The sequence below is a fragment of the Pseudopipra pipra genome, chromosome 20, assembly GCF_036250125.1.
Source record: "Pseudopipra pipra isolate bDixPip1 chromosome 20, bDixPip1.hap1, whole genome shotgun sequence".
Classification (NCBI taxonomy): domain Eukaryota; kingdom Metazoa; phylum Chordata; class Aves; order Passeriformes; family Pipridae; genus Pseudopipra; species Pseudopipra pipra.
Genome location: NC_087568.1, coordinates 11,032,404 through 11,055,451, shown reverse-complemented (window position 1 = coordinate 11,055,451; position 23,048 = coordinate 11,032,404). Strand labels below are relative to the sequence as shown.

Here is a 23,048-nt window from a genome sequence, read left to right as displayed (position 1 = left end):
ATCAGAAACTGCAAAGGACAGAGGTGGGATGTGGGGTTTTTTGGAAATGTTTTTTTGGGACACATTTTTCTCAGTTGGTCAGAACCTGATGGCTGCAATACCCCAGCAGTGGGTTTGTTGGCATTGCTGCTTCATCCCCTTTGACCTCCTTCCCCATTTCTGATGGAGAACATGTGTTCTAAATGACGTTTAATGCCACTGCTGGAAGCTGCCTGTATTTCTGCAACAGTGCCAAGGTTCATATTTCCTCCTTCACCCACAATGAAACAAAACCTCTGCCTGCTTTGCACCCTCATCAGCACAAGGGACAGGGGGGACAGTCAGTGCTCCCTGCAAAACCATGGCACTGAACCCATAGTTATAGCTGGGAGTGGAGGGAAGAGGGAAATAACAATGTATTTCCCCCATAAAGAATTAAAAACCAAACAACTTAGCAAGCAGACAAGAGGCAGAGCTCCAAATTACCGCAGAATCAAGGTAAGAACTTGGGTGGTGAACTCAGGAACTCGGAGGGTGGGGAGGCCCTGGCACAGGTTGCCCAGAGAAGTTGTGGCTGCCCCTGGATCCCTGGAAGTGTCCGAGGCCAGGTTGGACAGGGCTTGGAGCAACCTGGGCTAGTGGAAGGTGCCCCTGCCCATGGCAGGGGGTAGGACTGGATGGGCTTTAAGGTCCCTCCCAACCCAAACCACTCTGGAACACTATTCTAAGAAGATCAGTGCCAAAGCAAGGGCTTTAGCAACCCTTTGGGAAGGGCTGTGTTTCCCTGTATCCCCAGAGTACAGGTTGCTCCAGTGAGGGCTGTGATGTGGGGCCGGGATGTGCTCAGCATGGGGGAGCAGGTGCCTGCAGATGCTGCTGGGGCAACCCAGGACCCAATGCCGACAGCCCTGTGCCCAAATCAGCACCCAACAGACATGCTTTGAGGGCTGGGAAAGCGAACATGGACCTGGGCAGGCAACGCGCCTGAGCAGTGTCCACCTCAGCTTAACAGAGTCACAGAATCACACATCGGTTTGGGTTGGAAGGGACCTTAAAGCTCATCTCATTTCCATTCCCTGCCATGGGCAGGGACACCTTCCACTAGCCCAGGTTGCTCCAAGCCCTGTCCAACCTGGCCTTGGACACTTCCAGGGATCCAGGGGCAGCCACAGCTTCTCTGGGCAACCTGTGCCAGGGCCTCCCCACCCTCACAGGGAACAACTCTTTCCCAGTATCCCATCTAACCCTGCTCTCTGGCAGTGGGAAGCCATTCCCCCTTGTCCTGTCCCTCCAGGCCCTTGTCCCCAGTCCCTCTCCAGCTCTCTTGGAGCCCCTTTAGGCCCTGGAAGGGGCTGTATGAAGTTCTGATCAGACCTGTCAGTTCACACGCACTGAGGGAGTCGACGGCTCCTGGACACCTTCTCATTCCCAGTTAAATTGCTGGCTGCTGTCTTAAGGGAGGTTGATTTTTTTTTTCAGGGATATCACTCACGTTCCAGTAACACCATGACCAGGAAGAATTTCCAAGGCACCTTTCTCCACCCCCGCATGTTACTTTTGAATGTAAACCAGCACTGTCTTGGGGATGGGGAGGATTTTCCCTCACAAGTGTCCAGTCCTATTTCAGATGCACCTGCACCAAGGGGGGCAAAGGCTCTTCAATACCTTCTCTTGGCAGAATCTGTTTCTTAGGGAAAATAGTTATTTCCAGGAATGATAGCACTTTACTCCAAAGAACACTTTGGTTAAGGAGTAATCACTTGGTGATTCATCCCAATCTCCACTGACTGCAGTGATGAGTCTCTCACTAAGGATAAAAGCTCCCAGATGTATTCCCTGCAGGACAATGGCTCAGGTAGCAGTGTCTGCAGGGGCAGAGGATCTTCCAGGAGAGCCTGATACACTTCAATGCTAATTACACCCACCACTGAATCCTCCAGTGCCAAATTTACAGGAGGATCGGATGTCACAGAACTGTTTCATTTCAGAAACAATGCAGTGCTCTGCTTTAGCAGCATTTCCAGAGCTCCAAAACTCCCTCATCATCCCATCAACTTCCATCTCATTCCTTCACTGCCTCCCACAAAAGGCAAATATGCTTTAGAACATCTAACTGTGGGTTTAGCTTAATTCACACACCAAGGAAATGAAGCAAGAAGGCGGGGAGAGTCCTTCCTTATGTATGTCTGGCTCACTCCAGCCTGGGCTCCATTTCCAGTTTCAGCCGCTGCTTTCTCATCGGCAGAGCTTTGAACTCCACCACACCGAGCCCTGCACATCCCGGAAGGGAAGGAACCACACCAGCTACCACACTCTTAAAGTGCTCACACCACACACCTCCCCTGTAATTTTAACATTAAAGATAGAGCCTTTTGGGAGGTCTGTGAGTTTAGGTTCACCAAAGAAAAGGCATTTATTACTTGTTCCTCCAGCTCTTCATTCACACATTTGGATTCCCCTTCTGCACTAATGCAGCCAGTGGGAGGATCTGCATCAGACAGGAGGGGAAAAATATCCCCTAATGCATTAAGTTCATCTCTTGTTATCACCTGACTATGAACATCAGCTAGTTCTCAGTCACCAGAAACCTCCTTTAAGATGAATGGTTCCTTATTTCTGCATTTATCAGCTTGCTCTGATAAGTTTCTCCCAGCCCTGAGATGCTCTTTACATGACAGTCATTGACTTGCCAAGAGAGACCTGGACATCCCTGCAGCCTCTCTACAACAGACAAAATTCCCCACAGTTGGAATTGGTACTGAAATAAATGGGCTCACATCACCTAATGCACTGCCACGAGCTGGTCCAGACACCACTGGGAACTGGAGAACCAGTTTTTGTTTTGTTCATAGTCCAGATGGAAAAGCCAGGTCAGCCTGAAGTGATTCCCCCTAGCCCAGGTTCTGTGCCTGGATTGAAAGCAAAGGCAAAGCTTCATTCCAATCCAACTGAGACAGTTATTTCACTGAGCAGGAAATATTTTGCTTCACTTTAGGGGGAGATCAATATCTAGAAGCTTATCTTCTGAGGGTTTTTTACCATCTTTCAGACAGACCGGATTTAACAGAAACTTCTAATTCAATGATGCACCTTCCATGTAGGACAGCAAGTTACAGTCCAGCAATTCCTCAGCTGAGTCTCTGGTTTGGATGTACTCTATTAAGGAAGCAATTATATATCATAGAATTAGTCCTACCAATTGTACTTTCTCTAATATCCTTGCAAAAGCTTATCACAAAGCATAGAATCTCAGAATGGTTAGGGCTGCACTCAGCCCTGCAAGCAATGCTTATTTCGTGTTTCTCATTTGATTCTTCCAGAGAAAAGCCAGAATTCCTCAGGTGCCATTAGTGAGCCTACGCTTTCCTGGGATCACTCTGTTAAGCCATACCTTGGTGTATGCTGCTGACCACATTGTTACTGAAAAGTCAGAATTAGGAGCTCAAACAGAAATATGGTGGAGAATGAGCTGCACAGGCAGAACACTGAGAAACTGCTGGAGAGGAGAAAGGGAAATGAAGGACAGTGGGCAGTGCAACAGTGCATTGAAAGCAAAACAAGTTTTTCTAGAAAAAGATCCAGCCTTTCTCAATGGCAGCAAAAGTCATTCTGTAACTAAGGGCACGAGAGATCCCTTCCATTCTGAGAAATCTGAGTTATGAAAACATAATAGGAACCCTCAGCATTTGGCTCACGCACGCTTGATTTCTCAGTGAGTCAGAAGTTCACATTCTTCTACTGCAGCCTCCCAACTGAAAACAATCCCCACACTTCAAGCACAAGAATAATACAGCACACATATGCTTTTTATAAAACAATCCTTACAAATAACCATGGCTTTTGTTTTCATAATGGCTAAAATTCATCATTTCCCCCCAAAAAGCACAGATCAAACAGAATGCACTCTCATTAAAAGAGAAGGCTCGCTTGGCTGAGCACCACAGCCAGTAACATTACCCTCTGATTTTCTTAGTGCTTTTTGTCAATGAAGAGACAGGAGAGCTGCTCCCCAGGCTCTCTGGGGCAGGAAAGGCACAGAGCAACCCCATCCCAGTGCTCCAAACAAGGACCTTCCTCCCTCACCTCACATCAGCCCTGAGGACACTCACAGTCTTCTCCCACCCAGCACATACCCACAACATCACAGAATCCCAGACTGGTTTGGGTTGGAAGGGACCTTAAAGATCATCTCATTTCACCCTCCTGCCATAGGCAGGGACACCTTCAACCAGCCCAGGTTGCTCCAAATCCTGTCCAACCTGCCCTTGGACACTTCCAGGGATGGGGCAGCCACAGCTTCTCTGGGCAATCTGTGCCAGGGCCTCCCCACCCTTACAGCCAACAATTCCTTCCCAATATCCCATCTAACCCTGCCCTCTGCCAGTGGGAAGCCATTCCCCCTTGTCCTGTCCCTCTATCCCATGTTCCTCTCCAGCTCTCCTGAAGCCCCTTTAGGCACTGGAAGGAGCTCTCAGCTCTCCCTGGAGCCTTCTCTTCTCCAGGTGAGCACGCCCAGCTCTCCCAGCCTGGCTCCAGAGCAGAGGGGCTCCAGCCCTTGGAGCATCTCCATGGCCTCCTCTGGACTCCAGAGCAGCTCCACGTCCTTCTTGTGCTGGGACCCCAGAGCTGGAGGCAGCTCTGCAGGTGGGATATCTCCTGAGCAGAGCAGGGGGGTAAAATCACCTCCCTCACAGCACCTGGGCATCACACATGGCACAGGAGTAGGGGATGCCCTTCAGAACTGGTGCCAATTGAAGAGATAAAAATGAAATCCCACCAAAGAGCTCTCCAGCTCTGGGACATCCTCACAGTGCCTGAGATGACACAGTCTGGGGGTCACTGCACAACAGTGAAGGAGGCCATCTAACACTGTCACTCTGAACACCATGTGTGTCATCACCTCAGACAAACAGAGGTCATCTGGGGACACTTTCAATGTGCCCTGGACAGACAAGAAGGACAAGTGCAGCTATTTTTACATAAGTGGCAATTTAAAAATAACACCAAGAAATCGCTTTCTAGGCAGTTAATGAAATCTAACTTCATAAAAGCCTAAAAATGTAAGCATTGTAAACCTTTTGCAAGTAGTTGGCAACACTGTCAAATGGTTTCCTCATCTGTCATGGGCTCTAACCTCAGGGTCAAGGGCTCTTGAGCACCAAGATCTCTGGCACGGGGCTGCTGGCAGCCTGGGCACACACCGGAGGGGAGGACAGCACTGCAGGCCCTCATTCCCTTCCAGTTTCACACCCTCTCCCTCCATCCAGCTGAAGGCCCTGAGCTCCGTGATCTCCGTCCTACCCAACCCAGGGCTTGGATTCTTGTGTTCAAAACTGTTTAAATAAAACCCACAGTTTCATCACATAGTATTCCTCTTCCTCCAAAAAATCAGCCAAGCTATTTTTACCTCCTTTAGCCACCAGCTCCACGCATTTTTTCAGTGATGAAGAGAATTGGTTTCTGTTCCCATAAACTATCTCAGTGTTGAGGGAAGGGTGAGGAGAAAGTCACCATGTTCCCAGAAGGAGGACAATAATCAGTGCCGTGGAATGAACCATTCCTCACATCCCACTGTCTTACCAACCTCCTCAGCCCAGGAACAGGAGGATCTGGCACAGCCAGGGTGCAAGTCTATGTCCTACACTGAGCTAATGGTACTTCCACGGAAACTGAAATTCAGGAGTTTAAAAACAACATCTGCAACATCACTCCAGACAACTAACCATTTCTTCTTTCAAGTTTACCAATCCTGCAAAGGGGAAGAAAGCCAATATTGTCCAGGATAAAAGGGGGAACTTCTTACTTACATAAGAGACTGAAACCGCCAGGAACAGCAGCAGCCCCAGTGGACTGAAGTGCAGTATGGGAAAGAAGCATCAGATGCAGAGTACTACCATAAAGCTAAAAGGAGATCTGTTTTTTCCCCTCCAGACACCTCTGGAAATCCCCAAGTTCTCAATCTAAAAACCTTTAGCTGTCTCTCCTTAGTAGTTTTACATGAAAAAAACTCAACTGGTAATTCTAAAAAGCTGTAGTACATGTTTTGCAGCTATCCAACTTTCTTTTTAGATCAGTAACAATAGTCTGATTCTTCTTTAAATGACATTTGCACCTTTTCTTATGCCAGTTCCTCACTTCTACATCCACAGATCCTTCCTGAGGCTGTGTGATGTGTCATGGTGCTGATCCCCATCAGTGCAGACCAGGGGCCAGGCCCTGTACAGAGCCAAAAGTGCTGCAGCTTCACCCTGCCCAGGGCAGTGGCAAAGTTGCCATCCTTAGAAGTGTTCAAAAAATGTGCAGATGTGACACCTGGGGACACGGTGACATGTTTACTCAAGTAAACAAAGTGGAGAAGATCCATCAGTCCAGGCTGAGTCCATCTCTCCACAGGCAGAGGGAAATTGCTACTTTGCTTATGTTGAACAAAATAATGGTAAAATTCCTATGTTAAAAGAATTCCTTCTTCTTCCAATAGCTAATGACATCTCAGAGTGGAGGTTAAAACTCTGCCTCCAGTAGAATCACAGGCTGGTTTGTTGGAAGGGCCCTTAAAGATCATCTCGTTCCAACTCCCCTGCCATGGCCAGGGACACCTTCCACTAGACCAGCACTGATACTCAACATTATCAGAGAAAGCAAGAATCTTCAAATAACATGTTCCTCACCCATATGTCTGCTGCTGCCTTTGGAAATCCCATCCTCAGGTGCCAGGAACTGCTCCCAAATGTGCCTCAAATCCTGAATCTGCTCCCTGTACACACAAAGCTCTCCAGGTCTCTCTTAAGTGGTTGCAAAACAGCCAAATGTTTTTCCCTGAGCCGGCTGGCCCAAACCATTTCCTCCAGCACATGGCACAGGCATCACACATGGGCTCAGGTAAAACCTTGCCCTGTACCTCACAGGGTGCTCCCACTGACCACAGAGCTGCCTTGGAGCTTTTCCAGTTTCTAGCACTAAAAACACAGCCAAACAAAAGATCTCACTGCTGCTTAACATAAAAGTAGTGGTAGCTGTTCACTTCCAAAATTTATAGCTGCACCCTCTTACATAAAATAAACCCCCCTATTTTTGAGAGGTCCTGCACATTTAAGTTATAGCTGTGGGGAGGTTAGGTGGAAAGGCCAGGATACCTGTCAGCTCAGCACCAGTGTGTTTGGAGCGATTTGGGGGTTTCCATGGCGATGGGGAGGGTAAGGGGCTGCCTGGTTCCCGCTCTGGCTGACGCACATCTCAAACAATCGCTCTCTTCCTGTTCGTATGGCTCAAGAAAAACAGGATGCTGAGAGGTGTTTATCTGAGAGGGCGAGATAAGCAAGCGCACTGCGAGTTCTGAGAGTATAGGAGGTCACTAGTGAGATGTTATAGATTTTCTGGGTAAAAAAAATCCCAGTGCTCCTGTGCTGAATGGGATTAAATTATGCATGGAAAGATCCTTTCCCTTGGAACCCGCAGGAAACCCTGAGGAGCTGTTATATGAGCCCTGAATACCAATGGAAAGTCTTTTTAGTGTGTGGTACTGAGTTCCATCGCTGAACAAAAACGCAGGAACAGCTCCCTGGGCAGTATCTGCCACTCCCAGAGAACGGGGGCTGTGACGGTCCTGCGGCTGCACAGGGAGGCCAGGCTGCATCATAACATGGCCTGTGGCCACAAGCACCAGCTCACAGGCGATTCTCAGGCCTCTCACCCAACCTGAGTAACCCCTGCAGGCACTTTGCAGCATTTTAAATGTCCACCAGTGCCTGAGGACAAACCTCCCCACTCCTCATCCCAACTCCATCAGTGACAGAACCTGCACTGTGCCCAAATCACACAGCACAGTGCGGGGCTGCAGTCACTGCTGGTCATTAATTACCTGCCCACTAATCACCACGAGCTGGTACAGCCCAGCAGCATACTGGGGTTCAAAGCTGAAAACTAGGCCCTGTCCAAAAAGCATGACAGCATTGTCCAGGGGTGGTTCTGGAGCAGGGGAAGGCACCTTCACACCCCTGCTCCTGTCACCCGTGTGCACCCACCCAGAAACATCCAGCTGCAGGACAAAGCCATGGCACTTAATCCAGGAGCTGGCTGGACACATTGGATGTGACCTGGGGTCACAGTGGCTTTAATGTATCCTGCTCATTTAGGAGAAGAGAAGAACACCCACAGGCAGAGAGAAAGGACAAGGTTTACTTAGACACAGGTATATTAGAAAAACCTAAAAAAGTACAGCTCAGCAAGTTAATTCCAGAGGCTGCCTTGCTGTGGTGGCAGGAAGAGTGGGGTGTTCAGCAACAAAGCTGGAATGGAAAAGTGAGAGGCTGTAAGTGGGACATCCCTCTGTGTTTCAGGGGATATTTGGAACATATTTGTTGCACCAAGGGAGATTTAGGTTGGATATTAGAAAAAATTTCTTCACTGAAAGAATGGTCAGGCACTGGCACAGGCTGCCCAGGGAAACGGTGGAGTCACCATCCCTGGAGGGACTGAAAAGCCATGTGGCACATGGGGACATGGGTTAGTGGTGGCCTTGGCAGTGCTGGGGAAATGTTGGACTCAATGATCTTTAAGGGCTTTTCCAACTTAAAGAGTTCTGTGATTCCACATAAACCACTCAGAGCAGGTTTAGATGGAACTAAACAGAATATGAAGGAGAAGGACAGCATGTGTCAGCCTGACTTCCCATGGGCTCATTCCTGTTTGGGAACTACGAAGGACTGGACTTAAAGTCTTCTTGATCTTCAGCCTCACAGGAAAATCAATACTGATAAATATTGATTATTATCCAAAAATTAGCTGTCAACTGTGAAACAGGGAAGCTGAGCCATCTTTCACATACTTATCTGTTCATCACTTGGCCTATTTAAAATGCACATATAATTTAAAATAAAATATTCATTAAGGCCTTTTGCATGTCATCATATCCTATAGAAGACCCAGACCACTCACTACAGCACACCCATCATTCACAGGGCAAATTGTGCTGCCAGACACAGGACCTGCCACCACAGACCTGCTGGGAACAATGCTGGGGTTTGGAGGACCTCAGTCATCACAGAGACATGTGGGCACACGGTTAGCATAATAATGGTGTAATAAAGAATGCAAAAAGTCTTAAAAATGAGCACAATCAGATATTGAAGTGAAGGATAATAAATATGTGGAGTCAGTAATCGTTTAAACAAGTGAGCAGCAAGGAACAGAGCAGGAGGAAGTGTATGGGAACACCTCTCCAAGGAGAGCACCAAGCACTGCATGGGATTAAGGATCAAAGAGCCTGTGCACTGTCACACAGCTCCAGTCCGAGAGGGGAACACACACTGAGAGATGTGTGGACTGCAGTGCCCACCTTCAGCAATTCTTCATGCTACCTGGAGTATCTGCCAGCCAGGAGCTGCACAGACTGCAGAGAATCAGAGAATCTTGGCATCGTTAAGGTTAGAAAAGACCTTTAAGATCATCAAGTCCACCATCAGCCACATTCACCACTAAACCATGTCCCCAAGGGCCAAATCCAAACGTTTTTTGAATGCTTCCAGGGATGGTAACTCCACTACTGCCCTGGGCAGCCTGTTCCAGTGCTTCACCACCCTTTCTGTGAAAAATTTTCCCTAATATTCAATCTAAACCTCCCTTGGTACAACTTGAGGCTGTTTGATGAGCCATTCTAGCTTGTAGTTGGTTCAGCAGGAAAGGAGCTGGCTTTGGACCTCTGGGAGCACTGAAGCAAACCCATTAGGAAGGTTGTACTGGCTCCACTGGCAACACAAAAACATCACCCCATTTAACACAAAGCCACATACATAACCTGACCCTCTCCATGAGTGAGTGAGCTGCAGTTACCTAATGCCCTTCCCAAGTGGTTCCTCGCCTCCACTGCCACTTTCTTTATTTCAAAGACGTTTGAAAAGGAGATCTTTGAAATTTCCCTATGGGACTTACACTCAGCCAAGGATGTCCTGATCCCTCAAATGCAATCCCTTTACAGTCCTCACTGGGACCACTCCAACATTTTCTTGCAAGTCAACAATGCCACCAAGACCTTTCAAAGTGGCACCTCAGGCTCTCCATTACAGGGCAGGAAGATGATGCACTTCTTCCACGCAGGGAAGTGGAGCAGTTCACCCAAAGTCTCCCAGCAGAATCCCTGAGGAAGCAAGAACCTGAGGAAGCAATTCTGACCTCCCTCATTTTCCCATCACTATGGATCCCTCTGTTTGAACAAACACTTCTCATTCATTCCAGCCTGGTATCAGCACCTCTGGAAAGGCAGTGCCCAGCTGAAGGCACAAGCCCTCTGGGTGTCAGGGGACACAGGGACTCTCCCCATGAGCTGAGCCTGAGTCACTACAGTTTGTGCAGCCTCCTCTCACCACCTGGGGTTCCAGCTGCACCACTCCCTTCTTCTCAGGGCTACCAAAAACATCCCATCACAACTAGGAATCAGTTCTCTAAGAACAGGCCTGATTCCCAAAGCCCTCTGGGAAACAACAGGTGAGCTTTGCTACCTGTGTTATCCATCCTGGCAGACACGGGGTAGAGCAAATCTGCAGGAGAAAGTGCATTCCTACTTACTTCATGTAAAATTTGTTTTCCCAGTTGGTGCACATATTTAAGGCAGTATCAAAGGAACAAAATGGGAACCCAATCATTGTCTCTGGCTTGGCTGGCTTACAGATCAACTCCCAGCCTTTAATTCTAGGAAGTGAGTGACCGCGAAGCCTCCTGACAGCCAAGGGCCCCCCTCTTTCCATCTGACTCCCTGTTTGTCTTGGAAGTAGCCAGGTTAAGGCTGTCCCATTCAGCCTGCAGCGGAATGCAAGGCAGATGGAAAGAGGAAAAGACAGACAGACACTGCAAAGACTGAGAGACAAAGCCTGGTGGCGGGATGAAAGAGCATGGAACGAAGGCAGGACCCAGCCAAGCCAAACAAAGTTTTCCTTGAGTGATTACATCTGCCAGAGAGTCCCCAGCTTGCACTCTCCTTGCTGAGAAATTCCTTTAATTGTGTCTAGGACATTTTAAAAATCCCAAGAAAAGCTCCTCTGTAATCATGAGAGCTCTGAACTGTGTGAACTTTTGTCATGCTGCATTGCTGATAGCTCCCTGCATACTTCTGCAACTGAAACATGGCTCTGCAGAAGATATTGCTGAGGTAGAGCCCTGGGGAGGGAAAACCGATAATAAATCTTCATTTCTTTTTCCCCAAGAAAAAACAAACAATTTAGACAAATACTTCTCCCTCCCAATGTGTGTGTGGCTCTGTGCAAAGTGCATCCAGCAGAAAATAAAAAGAGATATGTCCTCAGATTAGCCAGAATTAAATGAGGTTAAATGAGCGATGTGCAGAGCCAAAGCCTACAGCTCTGTGAAACAGGCACCTCCCTGGAGGGCAGCAGGGACAGGGGCTCTGCCACAGCCACCAGAGCTGAGCTGAGGGTGGAGGGGGCAGAGGGGCAGACTGAACCTCCAGCACCTGCACCAGACAGGCTGCCACAGGTATTGCCTTGTGGATACAAAAATCAATACTTGGAAGCCAGAAGAAAGGTAAGTGTTAAGCAACTTTCAAGAGCTGCGAGCCTGCGTTGACCAGACACACTCCTGGGTTTAGCTGAATGCCATTGTTCTGTGGCTTCACATCATGGGTCCAAATCCCTTGTGTGTGGCAAACCTCCTGGTAAACCTCCCTCAGCTGCAGGCCTGTTTTCCCAGCACTAATTTGTTCTCCATCACTCGCTGTGATAACCAGAAATACCAGATAGTTGACAGACTCCAGGTACCTCATTTCTCTCCTCCACAACCCAAACATCTTCCTGCACACCTCAGGTAACTGGGTATTCGTATTTACCAAATGTGAGGGTCAGTCACTGGAAGAAGCTGCAAAGGCAAAGCTCATTGTGAAAAGGCCAAACCAAAAATCACAGGGTGGGTGAGCTGGGTCTCACCTCGCCACAGTCACAACCCCCCCGTGTCACAGGTGTGGGGTACCCAGGGAGGTGAAACCATCACTGAGGGAGCAGCACCAACAGGTCTGCTCCCCTGAAACAGCCACCCAAAGCTGTGATTTGGTGTGTGTACATTTTCTCAAGCATTTTGAATTAATACCTGGCTTTATTTCACTACTTCGTTGGTGCCAAGACATTTTACTTAGGACATACATTGTCCAAAAGCAAAGTGACTTGTTCTCATTACAATCACAGAATATCCTGAGCTGGAAGGGACCCACGAGGATCATCCAGTCCAACTCCTGGCCCTGCACAGACACCTCAGCAATCCCATCCTGTCCCTCAGAGTGTTGTCCAAACACTCCTTGAGCTCTGGCAGCCTTGGGGCTGTGCCCACTGCCCTGGGGAGCCTGGGCAGTGCCCAACCACCCTCTGGGGGAAGAACCTTTCCCTGAGATCCAACCTGATCCTCCCTGACACAGCTCCAGCCATTCCCTGGGTCCTGTCCCTGCTCACACAGAGCAGAGATCGGTGCTGCCCCTCTGCTTCACCTCAGCAGAAAACCTACTTGGCCAAAACATGGATCTGTTCTTGCTGGGCCAGTGAATTGAAGCAACTTAGTGAAGGGCCCAAGGTACCAGAATTGGTTACAAGCACATGAGAGAGAAGGGCAGGAGCAAGACCCTCCCTCACAGTCAACACTTCCATTTGCTCCATTCTGCCAAAACACACATCTTTCCTTATAACATATAGAAATCCACATTACTGACAGTGTAAGAAGTAGGGATACCTAGCCTTTAATGACCTGCAGGGCAGGTACAGTGTTAGGTTTTATGGGATCTACCATGCAGAAGGACAAGGCTCAAACTTTAGATAAAACTCACACATCAGCCACAGGACAGTGTGGCCATGGGCTGATCAGCACTCTGAGCTCCTGGAGCAGGAGTCACGAGCACTGCTGAAGAATGTCAGTGCACAGACAGATGTCAGCATCATCCAGATTTATTTTTTAAACAGCATGTCTTATAGTAACTTTAAAACAGGATCTGTAACTTTAAAACAGAATTTATCCCTAAGATGGGCAGCCTTTCCAGACAGAACTGCCTCCTCTACCCCCAGACCCAGCTCAACACTTCATGAAGCACAGCATAGCCAGGATCACGCCATGTAGAACACCAGCTCAGCATCTGCTGAATGACACCTCAACAACTGAAGGAAACCTCAGTGGAGAGAAACACCAGATGCTGCTGAGGGAAGGGGTGACAGCGAGACCAGGTGGCACCTCTGAGACATGGAGCCTGAACTGAACCCATGAGCAAAGGGACCGGTGTCTCTGTAGCCCCCAGGTACAGGGAATAAACAGTCTGAGGGCCAAGGAGCTCCATTTGAGAACATCCACTGCAATAATCTCAATTCTCAAAACTGCAGAAGGTTCCCTAAAAACCTGCAGTTTGCTGGGGAGGAGGTTGGGCTTTTGTTTATGCTTATTTGCCTTTTTGTCCTCATGGATAACATTCACTTCCAGTAACTCCCGACCAAAGTGGAAAAGGAGGATTTAACAATAAGTCCATCACAAGTAATGGCAACCCATGTGCTCTTATGAAACAATAACACACCAACATAAAATAAATCAGTGCCTTTTAATTTAACAATGTAAATTACCCTCCCACCTGCTGTGACTCTCCATAAGAAGAAAAAGCTGGAGGCATATTTACCAAGCTGTCTATCCCAGTCCCATTTTGAACTGGCCTCCTGCCCTGGGGTTAGACTGTAGGACTCTGTCATCTCTTGCACTCGTATGACCTAAGAAAGGGAATGTGGCCTTTTTCCCACAAGCCCAGAGTGAGAACATCATAAAAGCTGAACTTTAGCCCCCTTTTTGGGCAGGCAGCACAATAGCAAGGAGGATGCTGTTACTCCCCAGAGGCTCTGCTGCTGAAAAACATCACCAAGCTCAAGTAAAAGGTCAGTAGTTAGGATTGCATCTCTTGTTTTCTTCAGTTTTCCTCCTCCGTCAAAGGCAGTTCAACATTCTTTGCACACCCCCCTCCCTCCTTCTGAGAAATGCAGGAAGGAAGTGCTTGCAAAATAGTTTAATTTAAAAGAACGCACAATCACACACAGCAGACCCTGCTCCAGCCTCCGAGCAGGACGTTTCCACTGCCTCCCAGTTCCCACTACAGCACAAATGAATCCCTGCAGGGGCAGAGTCATCCCTCCCTCCATAGACAAAACCCTCTGTAGGGACAGACACCTTGAGGGAAGAGCTGTGGCTGTGTGCTGCAGGCAGCCCCCCCTGCTCCCCCACAACACACACCACCCCTCAGGGGACATCTGCCCAGGGAGCCAGGGATGTGGAGCAGGAAAGAAGGATGCAGGGAATCCTGTAACCTCCCAGGGCACTGCATGGGAACAGGCACCGAGAGGCAGGACCATAGTCCTGGCGTGTAGGACACAGTCACCTCCTGTCTCTCTCAGAACTAGTGCTTGTTTGATTTCACAGGATATTCTTTCACCAGTGTTTGTTACCTGGACCTTGCTAGAATTTGGGAAGGTGTTGGGGCCTGTTGGATTTAACTTGACCCTTGTCTTCACTAGATTTATGTGAAAGAACCAGAGAGGGAGGAAACAACTATTATACTCCATTTCTTTTTGCAAAGATGAATGTTGAGACCAGCAGGCAATGCTTGGAAAACTCCTTCATTATCCATCAGTTTCTGTTGTATGACCACATATTCAATGTAAACATTCTTCCCAGACGCACAGTGTTCTCCTATCCCTGGGCAAACAGCACTTATTATCACAAGCCTATGTCTTTGTCTTTTCAAAGCCTTTGGCAACCCCAAGGACTTCTCTTCCCTTGCGCCATGAACCATGACAGCCACTAGCACATGTCAGAACAGGCTGGCAGTCCCTGTCTGCTTTCCCTTCTTTGAGAATTCCCAGTCCTCCCAGCCCTGAACACCCCGGCACTCGCAGCCTCTCCCGGCACTTGGTGCTCTTGGCAGATCCCATCGTGTTGCGCGTTCCTCACATTGCTCCGGGTTCATTCCCGGTTGGTACTCTTGGACTTGAAAGGGACACTGTCAACGAATCACAGTCTTGTCTCTTTTTTTAACCCATTGCTGTCACAGTGCATAATTAGATTAATAAAATAACTAAGAGAGCAGTGCCTGGAGGAACGAAGCAGAATCACACCCACTGCCCATTCAAGTGATGTCTCACAGAATCACAGAATGTGCAGAGTTGGAAGGGACCCACAAGGATCATCGAGTCCAACCCTCAGCCCTGCACAGGCCCATCCCCAAGGGTCACACCCTGTGCCCCAGAGGATCATCCAAACTCTCCTGGAGCTCTGGCAGCCTTGGGGCTGTGCCCACTGCCCTGAGGAGCCTGGTCAGTGCCCAACCACCCTCTGTGGGAAGAACCTTTTCCTGAGATCCAACCTGACCCTGCCCTGGCACAGCTCCAGACTATTCCCTGTCCGCTGTCCCTGGTCCCCTTAGAGCAGAGCTCAGGGCCTGCCCCTCTTCTGCCCCTCCCCAGGAGGCTGGAACTGCCATGAGCTCTCCCCTCAGTCTCCTCTACTCTTCTCATCAGGATGGCCAGAAGACATCAGGATGGCCAGAAGCAAAGACACAACCAGTTATTTTCTAGAAGGAAATTAAGAAATTTAGCATGCTGTTAACATGAGCACTTTCCCAGGTACAGTCAAACAGCTTCACAAAGGGGAAGATTAATACTGTCCCCAAGAGGGAAATGAGAGAGTCAAATGCCCCGAACAGGCTGGGGACTGCAGGGCTGCAGCAGGACCTGAAACCAGGTTGCTGTGTTTTGCCTTTTTAATTTTAAAGTTGACAGCTTCAACTGCCAGCACCTACACTCAGTGCTGAGCAGTAGGGAAACCTGCCATTCCCCAGCTCTAGGCCAGATGGGTGAGTTTGTGGGGTAATGTTTTCATAACCATGCAGCCGGTACTGCTATTTATTATCCATCCCATTCCCAGTAACTTCTTTTTCAATTGCTGTCGTTCATTTGCATTTCTGGTAGACTTAAAAATAATTGTTAGCATTTTAGAAATGCTTTCAGTTTTTAAATGAGGGCTCCATAATCCTGCTTTCTGTAAAAATCTTAAATAAGAAATAATTTCTGTCCCACAGAATACTGTAAAGGCATTTAAGGAGCTTACTGCCCACCCCACACCTGTTGTAAGCCCAGACAAAGGACAATAAAAATGTGAAACAGGAGAATGAATGAAAGAACCCCAGAAAGGCACATATGGCTGGGCAGAGAAGGTGCTCCTGCAGGTAGCCAGCACAGAGCTGGGGATTTTTTTTGCTTATCAAGACTGTTAAGAGTTACACACAGTAAAAAAGTATAGAAGGCATAAACTGTGTAGAAAGATGTGTCACAAGTACCCCATCCCATGGTCAGTGTGCATGCAGGGGCAGAATGGGCAGATTTCAGGAGCATATAATTTGCTTCTGGGAAGTCTTTACCAGTTACTTCTGCAACTCCAGCCTAAAAACCTTCTCAATGAACAACACGCTCTTTCCTTAATTCAAGAGGTTACACTCGTATTCAAGTTTCATCCCAGTTTTGCCAAAAAAAAGCCTTAACTAAATACTGTTTTGACCCTGAGCACACTGGACACACTGTTAAGGTGGTCATGCTGCAGGAATTACTGACAGAGGCTTTTTCAGGGAGAGAAGTCCAAGGAAAGATTGATGGAATCCTGTAGCATCAGTTAATTCAGGAAAAAAGCAACCCCACAAAGTATTTTCTTACACTATGAGCAACTGCTGAAGTTTCAGGGGAAATTCCAAATTTACCATTAGGCTGGACTCTTAAATTGAATTATACCCCCCAATGATCCAAATGGAGAAGTCTTGGAGGTGTTTTATCTCCACACTAATTCACCAGCTGATGTGCTTGGCTGAGCCTGAGGCTGGGCTCAAACACAGAGCTCAGTTCAGGCAGGGCAGCATCAGTGTGAAACAAGCAGGGCAGGCACAAGGGCTTTGGTGGTTAAGTCTCTCCATCTCTCTCTTTCCATTCCCACGTACAAGTCCTCTTGCTATTGGACAACCTACTAGGGGGGAGCTTTGGAGCATCTCAGGTCAGGGAACAATCAATGGTTTGAAAACAGTGAGAACACGGTAACGTTAGCAGGCTCTGTCTGTGAGGATGCTCACACCTGGACTGACCAATCCAGGTGCTCAGCTTACCCACAGAGCATTCTGGATAGGTGTGGAAGGAGAATTATGCCTCAAATATTGAGTCACAGAATCACAGAATCGTTAAGGTTGAAAAATTCCTTTAAGATCAAGTCCAACTGTCAACCAGCACCACCACCACGTTAAACACTGAACCATGTCCCCAAGTGCCACATCCAGGCTCCTCTTGAACACTTCCAGAGATGGTGACTCCACCACCTCCCTGGGCAACTCAGTCCAATACCTGAACACCCTTTCAATGAAAAAATATTTTCTAGTATCTAATCTGAATCTGTCCTGGCACAACTTAAGGCCATTTCTTCTGATCCTGTATCTTGGGACATGACCAAAGAGACCAACCACCACCTCACTATAACCTCCTTAAGGTAGCTGTAGGGAGAAATTCCCAGCTCAAAGTTTGTGAGGATACTAAAACCATAATGAAAAAAAATAAACCCAAACAGTTGTTTCAAGTTAAAAAAAGGTTACAGAGCAGACAGATCTGAAAGTATTACTGAAATATTGTAATGCAGAGTTTAAACAAAATCAGTGACACAGAGAAGAAGATCCCAGTTCAGTTCTGAGTATCTTCTTGGAGAGAATCCTATTCAGCAAAGATGATTCAGTTAAAGGTCAGGCTTCCACCCTACTTGGTTTCTCCTTCTTTGAGGCATCACAGATGGCCTTTGCCTCAGCACTGCCCTGCCCTGCAGACCTGACAGAAAGCTCTGCCTCCATCCCAGTTACTCACACATCACCCCAGGGTGCTCTGTGCCCAGGAGCATCCCCGGTCACCTCCTTGGCTCCAGGCTCCACAACCTGCCAGTGTTGTAAAGAGTGCCTCCACAACCTCTTTACTAAACATCAGCCCTTTTCCTTCTTTCCCCCTCTTTTTCCTTTGGTAAGCTGCTTCTTCTAAAGGGGAATTTTGACCATTAAGCTCTCAGTTCCAAAGGGAAGGGAAGGGAAGCCCAGTGCCCTGCTGTCAGACACAGTCACAGCAGGAGCTGGCCCGTGCCCAGGTCCCAGGGTGCTGCTCCCGCTCCTCCCTGCTGTTTATCCCAGCCGGGTGTTTTTCCCCTGGCGCTGCCACGATTGTTTGGCTGGGCTGGGTGATGGATGGTGGAGAAGGTTGTGTCTGGAAATGTGCTCCCAAGTCGACAGGAAGCCCGGGGGGCCTTTGCCAGCACTTCCTTCCTGTATACAAGGGGAGGACAGAATGGGAAAAACCTTGGCTGTCTCCTACCCTGAGAAAAGTGCTCCCCTTCCAGCTGGATTACAGTAACAATATTTTAATCTTTCACAAGATTATAATATCCTTCCTCTCTAAGTATAGTTACAGTGGCAGCTCAGAATGAAGTGAACACTCAATAGGTGGTGCTGGAAGCTGAACAAATGGAGGCCCAAAGTGGAAGATCCCTATCTTCAGCCAAGATATAAATCCCCAGTGGATCACACCTGTCTAACCCAGGACTTGACTCCAAGAGTAACCAGGACTAAGCACTTCAACAGAAGATATAAAATGCACACATTGGAAATGTGTCCCTCTGGACAACTTCTTTCCTGTGCCTCTTTTAGAGAGTGGATCTAAACTGAAACCACAACATTCATTACCCCTACAAAACACAAGGCTGCAACGAGCCATCTATGAATATTCTGACTGCACATTTCTCACGAGCACCCAGGATGTGTTATAGAGACTTGCCTTGAAAGCCTTTTTCCAAAAACCCAGCCCCAATGTCCTTTTGTGGATGATTCATGAATCTCCACACATCTCGATGTGTAATCATCACCTGTTCACAGTAATAATACGTGCTGAGTATTACGGAATAGATACTTCCCCTACCACAGGAATTTTTCTAAAATTTTCCATTCTTGAGCTCCCAGATTCAAACCCATAGACAACAGCAAGGGCTTTAGTGCAGGCAGGTGTTCAGAACCCCAGACTCATGAACTTGCTCTGCCTACAGCCACGTGGCCTGTGACAGCCAGAGCAGGGCACACAGGGTGTGGTTCTGAGGACCACTGTCCTGGCTGTCCCAGCAAGGGGGTATCCCAGCAATCCCCTCAGGCACATATTGTCTGGGCCAGTTTGCCCAAGCAAGTCTGAAAAAGGAAGGAAGAAATTCTCAGGACTCTTGACAACTAAAGAAAGCTCCCCAAACCTGTGAGCAGACAGCCCTCCTAACAGCCTGTATTTCTGACAAAGGCCTCAGAAGAAAAGACCTCACTCATGAACAAAGAGTGGGGAACAATGGGAACTGTCAAAAAATAGCCCTCACGTCAGAGCTAAGAATGCCCCTTGACACTTCCAAAAAAGCCCAGGCTGAGCAGAGCCTGGGAGGCCACAGGCACTGCCTCTGGCACCCGCCTCTCCCAGGCCCTGCCCCGGGGCAGAAACTGCCAGAAGCACTCAATGAGGCTGAATTCCAACAACCAAAGATGGGGATGGAAGAGGAGAGGAAATTTATGGTAGGTCTGGGCCAGAAAAAGTAACCAATTCCTGTCCATTTAATGTCTCCAGCAAGGATCCGACACTGAGACTTCATGGGACATCCATGACAACGGTGTGTGTGCATGTGTTCCCTTTCTGCACAGGGAAACCAAGTACCAAAGCAATTAGTGAGAGAATTAAACTATGGCTAAAAGCTGAATGAGTTGTGTAACACAGTAATAAAACCCTGTGTGCTTCTGAACTGGTGAGAAGTTATAAAAACAATTGCTAGTAAACTTTTCAACCTGGACTAGAATTCTAAGAATTCTGATATCCAGATGTGGACAGGAAGCCTCAAAGATCCAATAACCTTCAGGGCATGCAATTTAGCACTGATTCACAGGTTTTGCTTTATTTGTGACTCAGTATTCTCTTCCAATAGCACTAAGAAAATAAATGGAAAGCAAATCATGCTGAATGAACAGGAGAAGACAGGCAAACACTTAGAGAAGCAGAAAACTCACCCGTGGGCTGATCACTTGAGTCACTGTCCTGATTCATCCTCCCGAAGGTGGCACCAGATCAGGATGCTGAGGTTGGAGGTCTAAACTCAGAGATGGCACTCCAAGCTCTTGCTTCTAAAAAGAAAAAAGAGTTACTGTCAAATTGCAGGAACTTCACCCTGTATGACAAAGGGAATATCTCGTGTGTGGTCTGCTGTCCTTGAATCTAACAAGAGAGTGGAGAATCTACGTGCAAGTACAACTTGCTGTAGGAGCCACAGTTACACATTGCCTGAAGATCAGAGAATTCAACAGTGAACTGAATTAAGTCAACCAAGAAACACTGAAAAGTGGCATCTGAGATCTCATGCATGTTAAAGCAACGTGTAGTTAAACTCACATCTGGATTCCTGGAACAGGTCAAGATGAGCTTTCAAATTTGAACTGCACAAACAGGAGTCCTAATGCTGTTTACTTGAGTAGCCAAACAAAACTCCTGCACAAGGCCAGGAGTTAACTTGATGATCCTGATGGGTCCCTTCCAACTCAGCACATTCTATGATTCTGTGAAAACCCCAGACCTATCTAACCCCAAATCAGACAGACCACGTGAAAGTATGTTTTTGCCACAGCTAAACAGCTCCTTCTCTTTGTTTTGCTTGCCCTTCCACTCATCACATCTTGACTGTGGTAGAGTTGGAAAGACAACCCATGTCTCCCAAATCCCAGTCCAGTGCCTTAACCACCACATCCTTCCTGCTGAATCACACTACAGGATTGTTTATCAGGAAGGAAATTCCCCCTCGAGAATACTCACTCTGAGTGTGTTGGTGGAACACAAATGCTTAAAAAAATACAAACAGACAGGCAATAACAACAAGTGATTTAAGTCCCTGTGCACCAGGCTGGAGGCACAGCAGTGTGTTGGGTTTGTTGTTTGTAGCAGTGTCAGTGAGGCACATCAAGCAGGACATGACACAGAACAAGCAGTGCATCCGGGTGGCCTCACAGGAACAGCCTCCTGTTCTCAATGGATGACACAAGACTCTGAAAGCATCTCCTCCACATTTAGCATGAGGTGTACCTGACTCAGGGGCACTCAGAAGGTTTAGATTCTTACCAGGCACCATGAAAGTCACCTTTGGCAGCATCTCATGCCAAGCTCCTAAGTGCAAGCAGTTTGTATGGGATCCAGTGGGTCAGAATTAACCTCAACATGCTGTATGAGCAAAGGGCCTTTGCTTTCTTTAAGGTCTTTAGCCCAAAAATAAAAAAAAAAGCAGGGTGTATGTGGAGGAAGATACCAAAAGTGGAACAAACAGGTTTTAGCCTAAACACACTTTATCCCATTGGTCTCCTAGAAAACAAAAAGGGCTGTAATTCATCCATGATCTGTCCAAAGACACAAACCCACCGAAATAGCACATTCATGGTCCAGGACAGTGAAGAATTTAGCTCTCCTCAGCAGTTGGGCAAAGGAGAATTTCCCCACTCCCAAGAAGTGGCTTCCCAGGTTGTGTCCCGTGAGACCCCACCACAGTAACCAATAAACGGACTTGGGCGGAGGCCCAGAACTCAGACAACATTTCTGTGCACTCCTGTAAATGTCATTGAATGGAAATTCCAGCAGGACCTGAGGGACAGGGAACCAAACCCTCACAGTGTCCTGGGGTCACACTTGTACCTAGAGTAGCTTTAACAAGCCCAGCCACGAGGCAGCTCCTCCAGAGCAGAGCCAAGGGAGACTCCAGAGCCTCTGGGGCCGTGGGACAGCCAAGGGCCAGCACCCACCCATGGACATGGGCAGGGCCCCCAGGCTCTGCTGGACACACCAGCCCCACAGGAAAGCACAGCTGGTCTGTGGGCACCCATGTGAACACCTGCAAGTTCCCCTCAACCAGCCCCTCTGTTTGCACTTCAGACTCCAAGACTGATCCCTGCTGATCCCCAGTCAGTCCAGAAGCAGCTCTCAGAGAAGTGCAGGGAGTACAGGTGCTGCTCTGGTGACACAAAGCCCCTCCAAGTGCACTTTGTGTGCGATTCATCCATCATATGCAGCACAGAGGCACCTCTGGGGAGCTCATCCCATGAGGAGTGATGTGAAGGTGACATCAGTGGAGTCACATGTTACTCTCTGGTGGAGTCCAGGGAGTCTTCATCTCAGATGAAGGCATCCATGAGGCACAGGCTGAATCCCAGGCTGAATCCCACCCTCTACCATTACTTTAACCCGAGCTGAACATCCCGGCTCTGCTGTCCCACAGGAACACACTAGAGAAAGGCAGGCACAGCACTGCCATCAAACAAACACCACAGCTCTGAGGTGCTGCCCCTCTGTCCGCTTAAGTGAGACCCATCCACCAGTGTTGCCTCCAGCTCTGTGTTCCTCAACACAAGAAGGACGTGGAGCTGCTGGAACAAGTCCAGAGGAGGTCACAAAGATGCTCCAAGGGCTGGAGCCCCTCTGCTCTGGAACCAGGCTGGGAGAGCTGGGGGGGTTCACCTGGAGAAGAGAAGGCTCCAAGGAGACCTGAGAGCCCCTTCCAGGGCCTAAAGGGGCTTCAGGAGAGCTGGAGAGGGACTTGGGACAAGGGATGGAGGGACAGAACAAGGGGGAATGGCTTCCCACTGCTAGAGGATAGACTGAGGTTAGATATAAGCAAAAAATTGTTCCCTGTGAAGGTGGGGAGGCCCTGGCACAGGTTGCCCAGAGAAGCTGTGGCTGCCCCATCCCTGGAAGTGTCCAAGGGCAGGTTGGACAGGGCTTGGAGCAACCTGGGCTAGTGGAGTGGAATGAGATGATTCTATCCCCAGTCTGCTCCCAATTCTTCACCCCCCAGGAGCCCCTGTTTGCTGCAGAGTACCTGCCTCAGCTTTGTTCTGCACCGCTTCGCAGTTTTTCACACCACTTGCACCAGACACATCCCATAACTTGCTACAGTGAAACTTTCTCGCCAGAAGACACTTTGAGGCACCACTTCCATTC

The 23,048-nt window shown here is 48.3% G+C and overlaps 1 protein-coding gene across 10 annotated transcripts in view; it reads right to left on the bottom strand.

Annotated features, from left to right (window-relative positions):
• Positions 1-23,048, bottom strand: part of EXD3 (exonuclease 3'-5' domain containing 3) — a 294,208-nt gene that overhangs the window by 207,281 nt on the left and 63,879 nt on the right. For all 10 annotated transcript variants that reach the window (XM_064677279.1, XM_064677280.1, XM_064677275.1 and 7 more), the window contains one exon: positions 20,084-20,197. In XM_064677279.1, coding sequence (XP_064533349.1) covers positions 20,084-20,120 — 37 coding nt within the window. In that variant the 5' untranslated portion in view covers positions 20,121-20,197. The remainder of the gene's footprint in view (positions 1-20,083; positions 20,198-23,048) is intronic.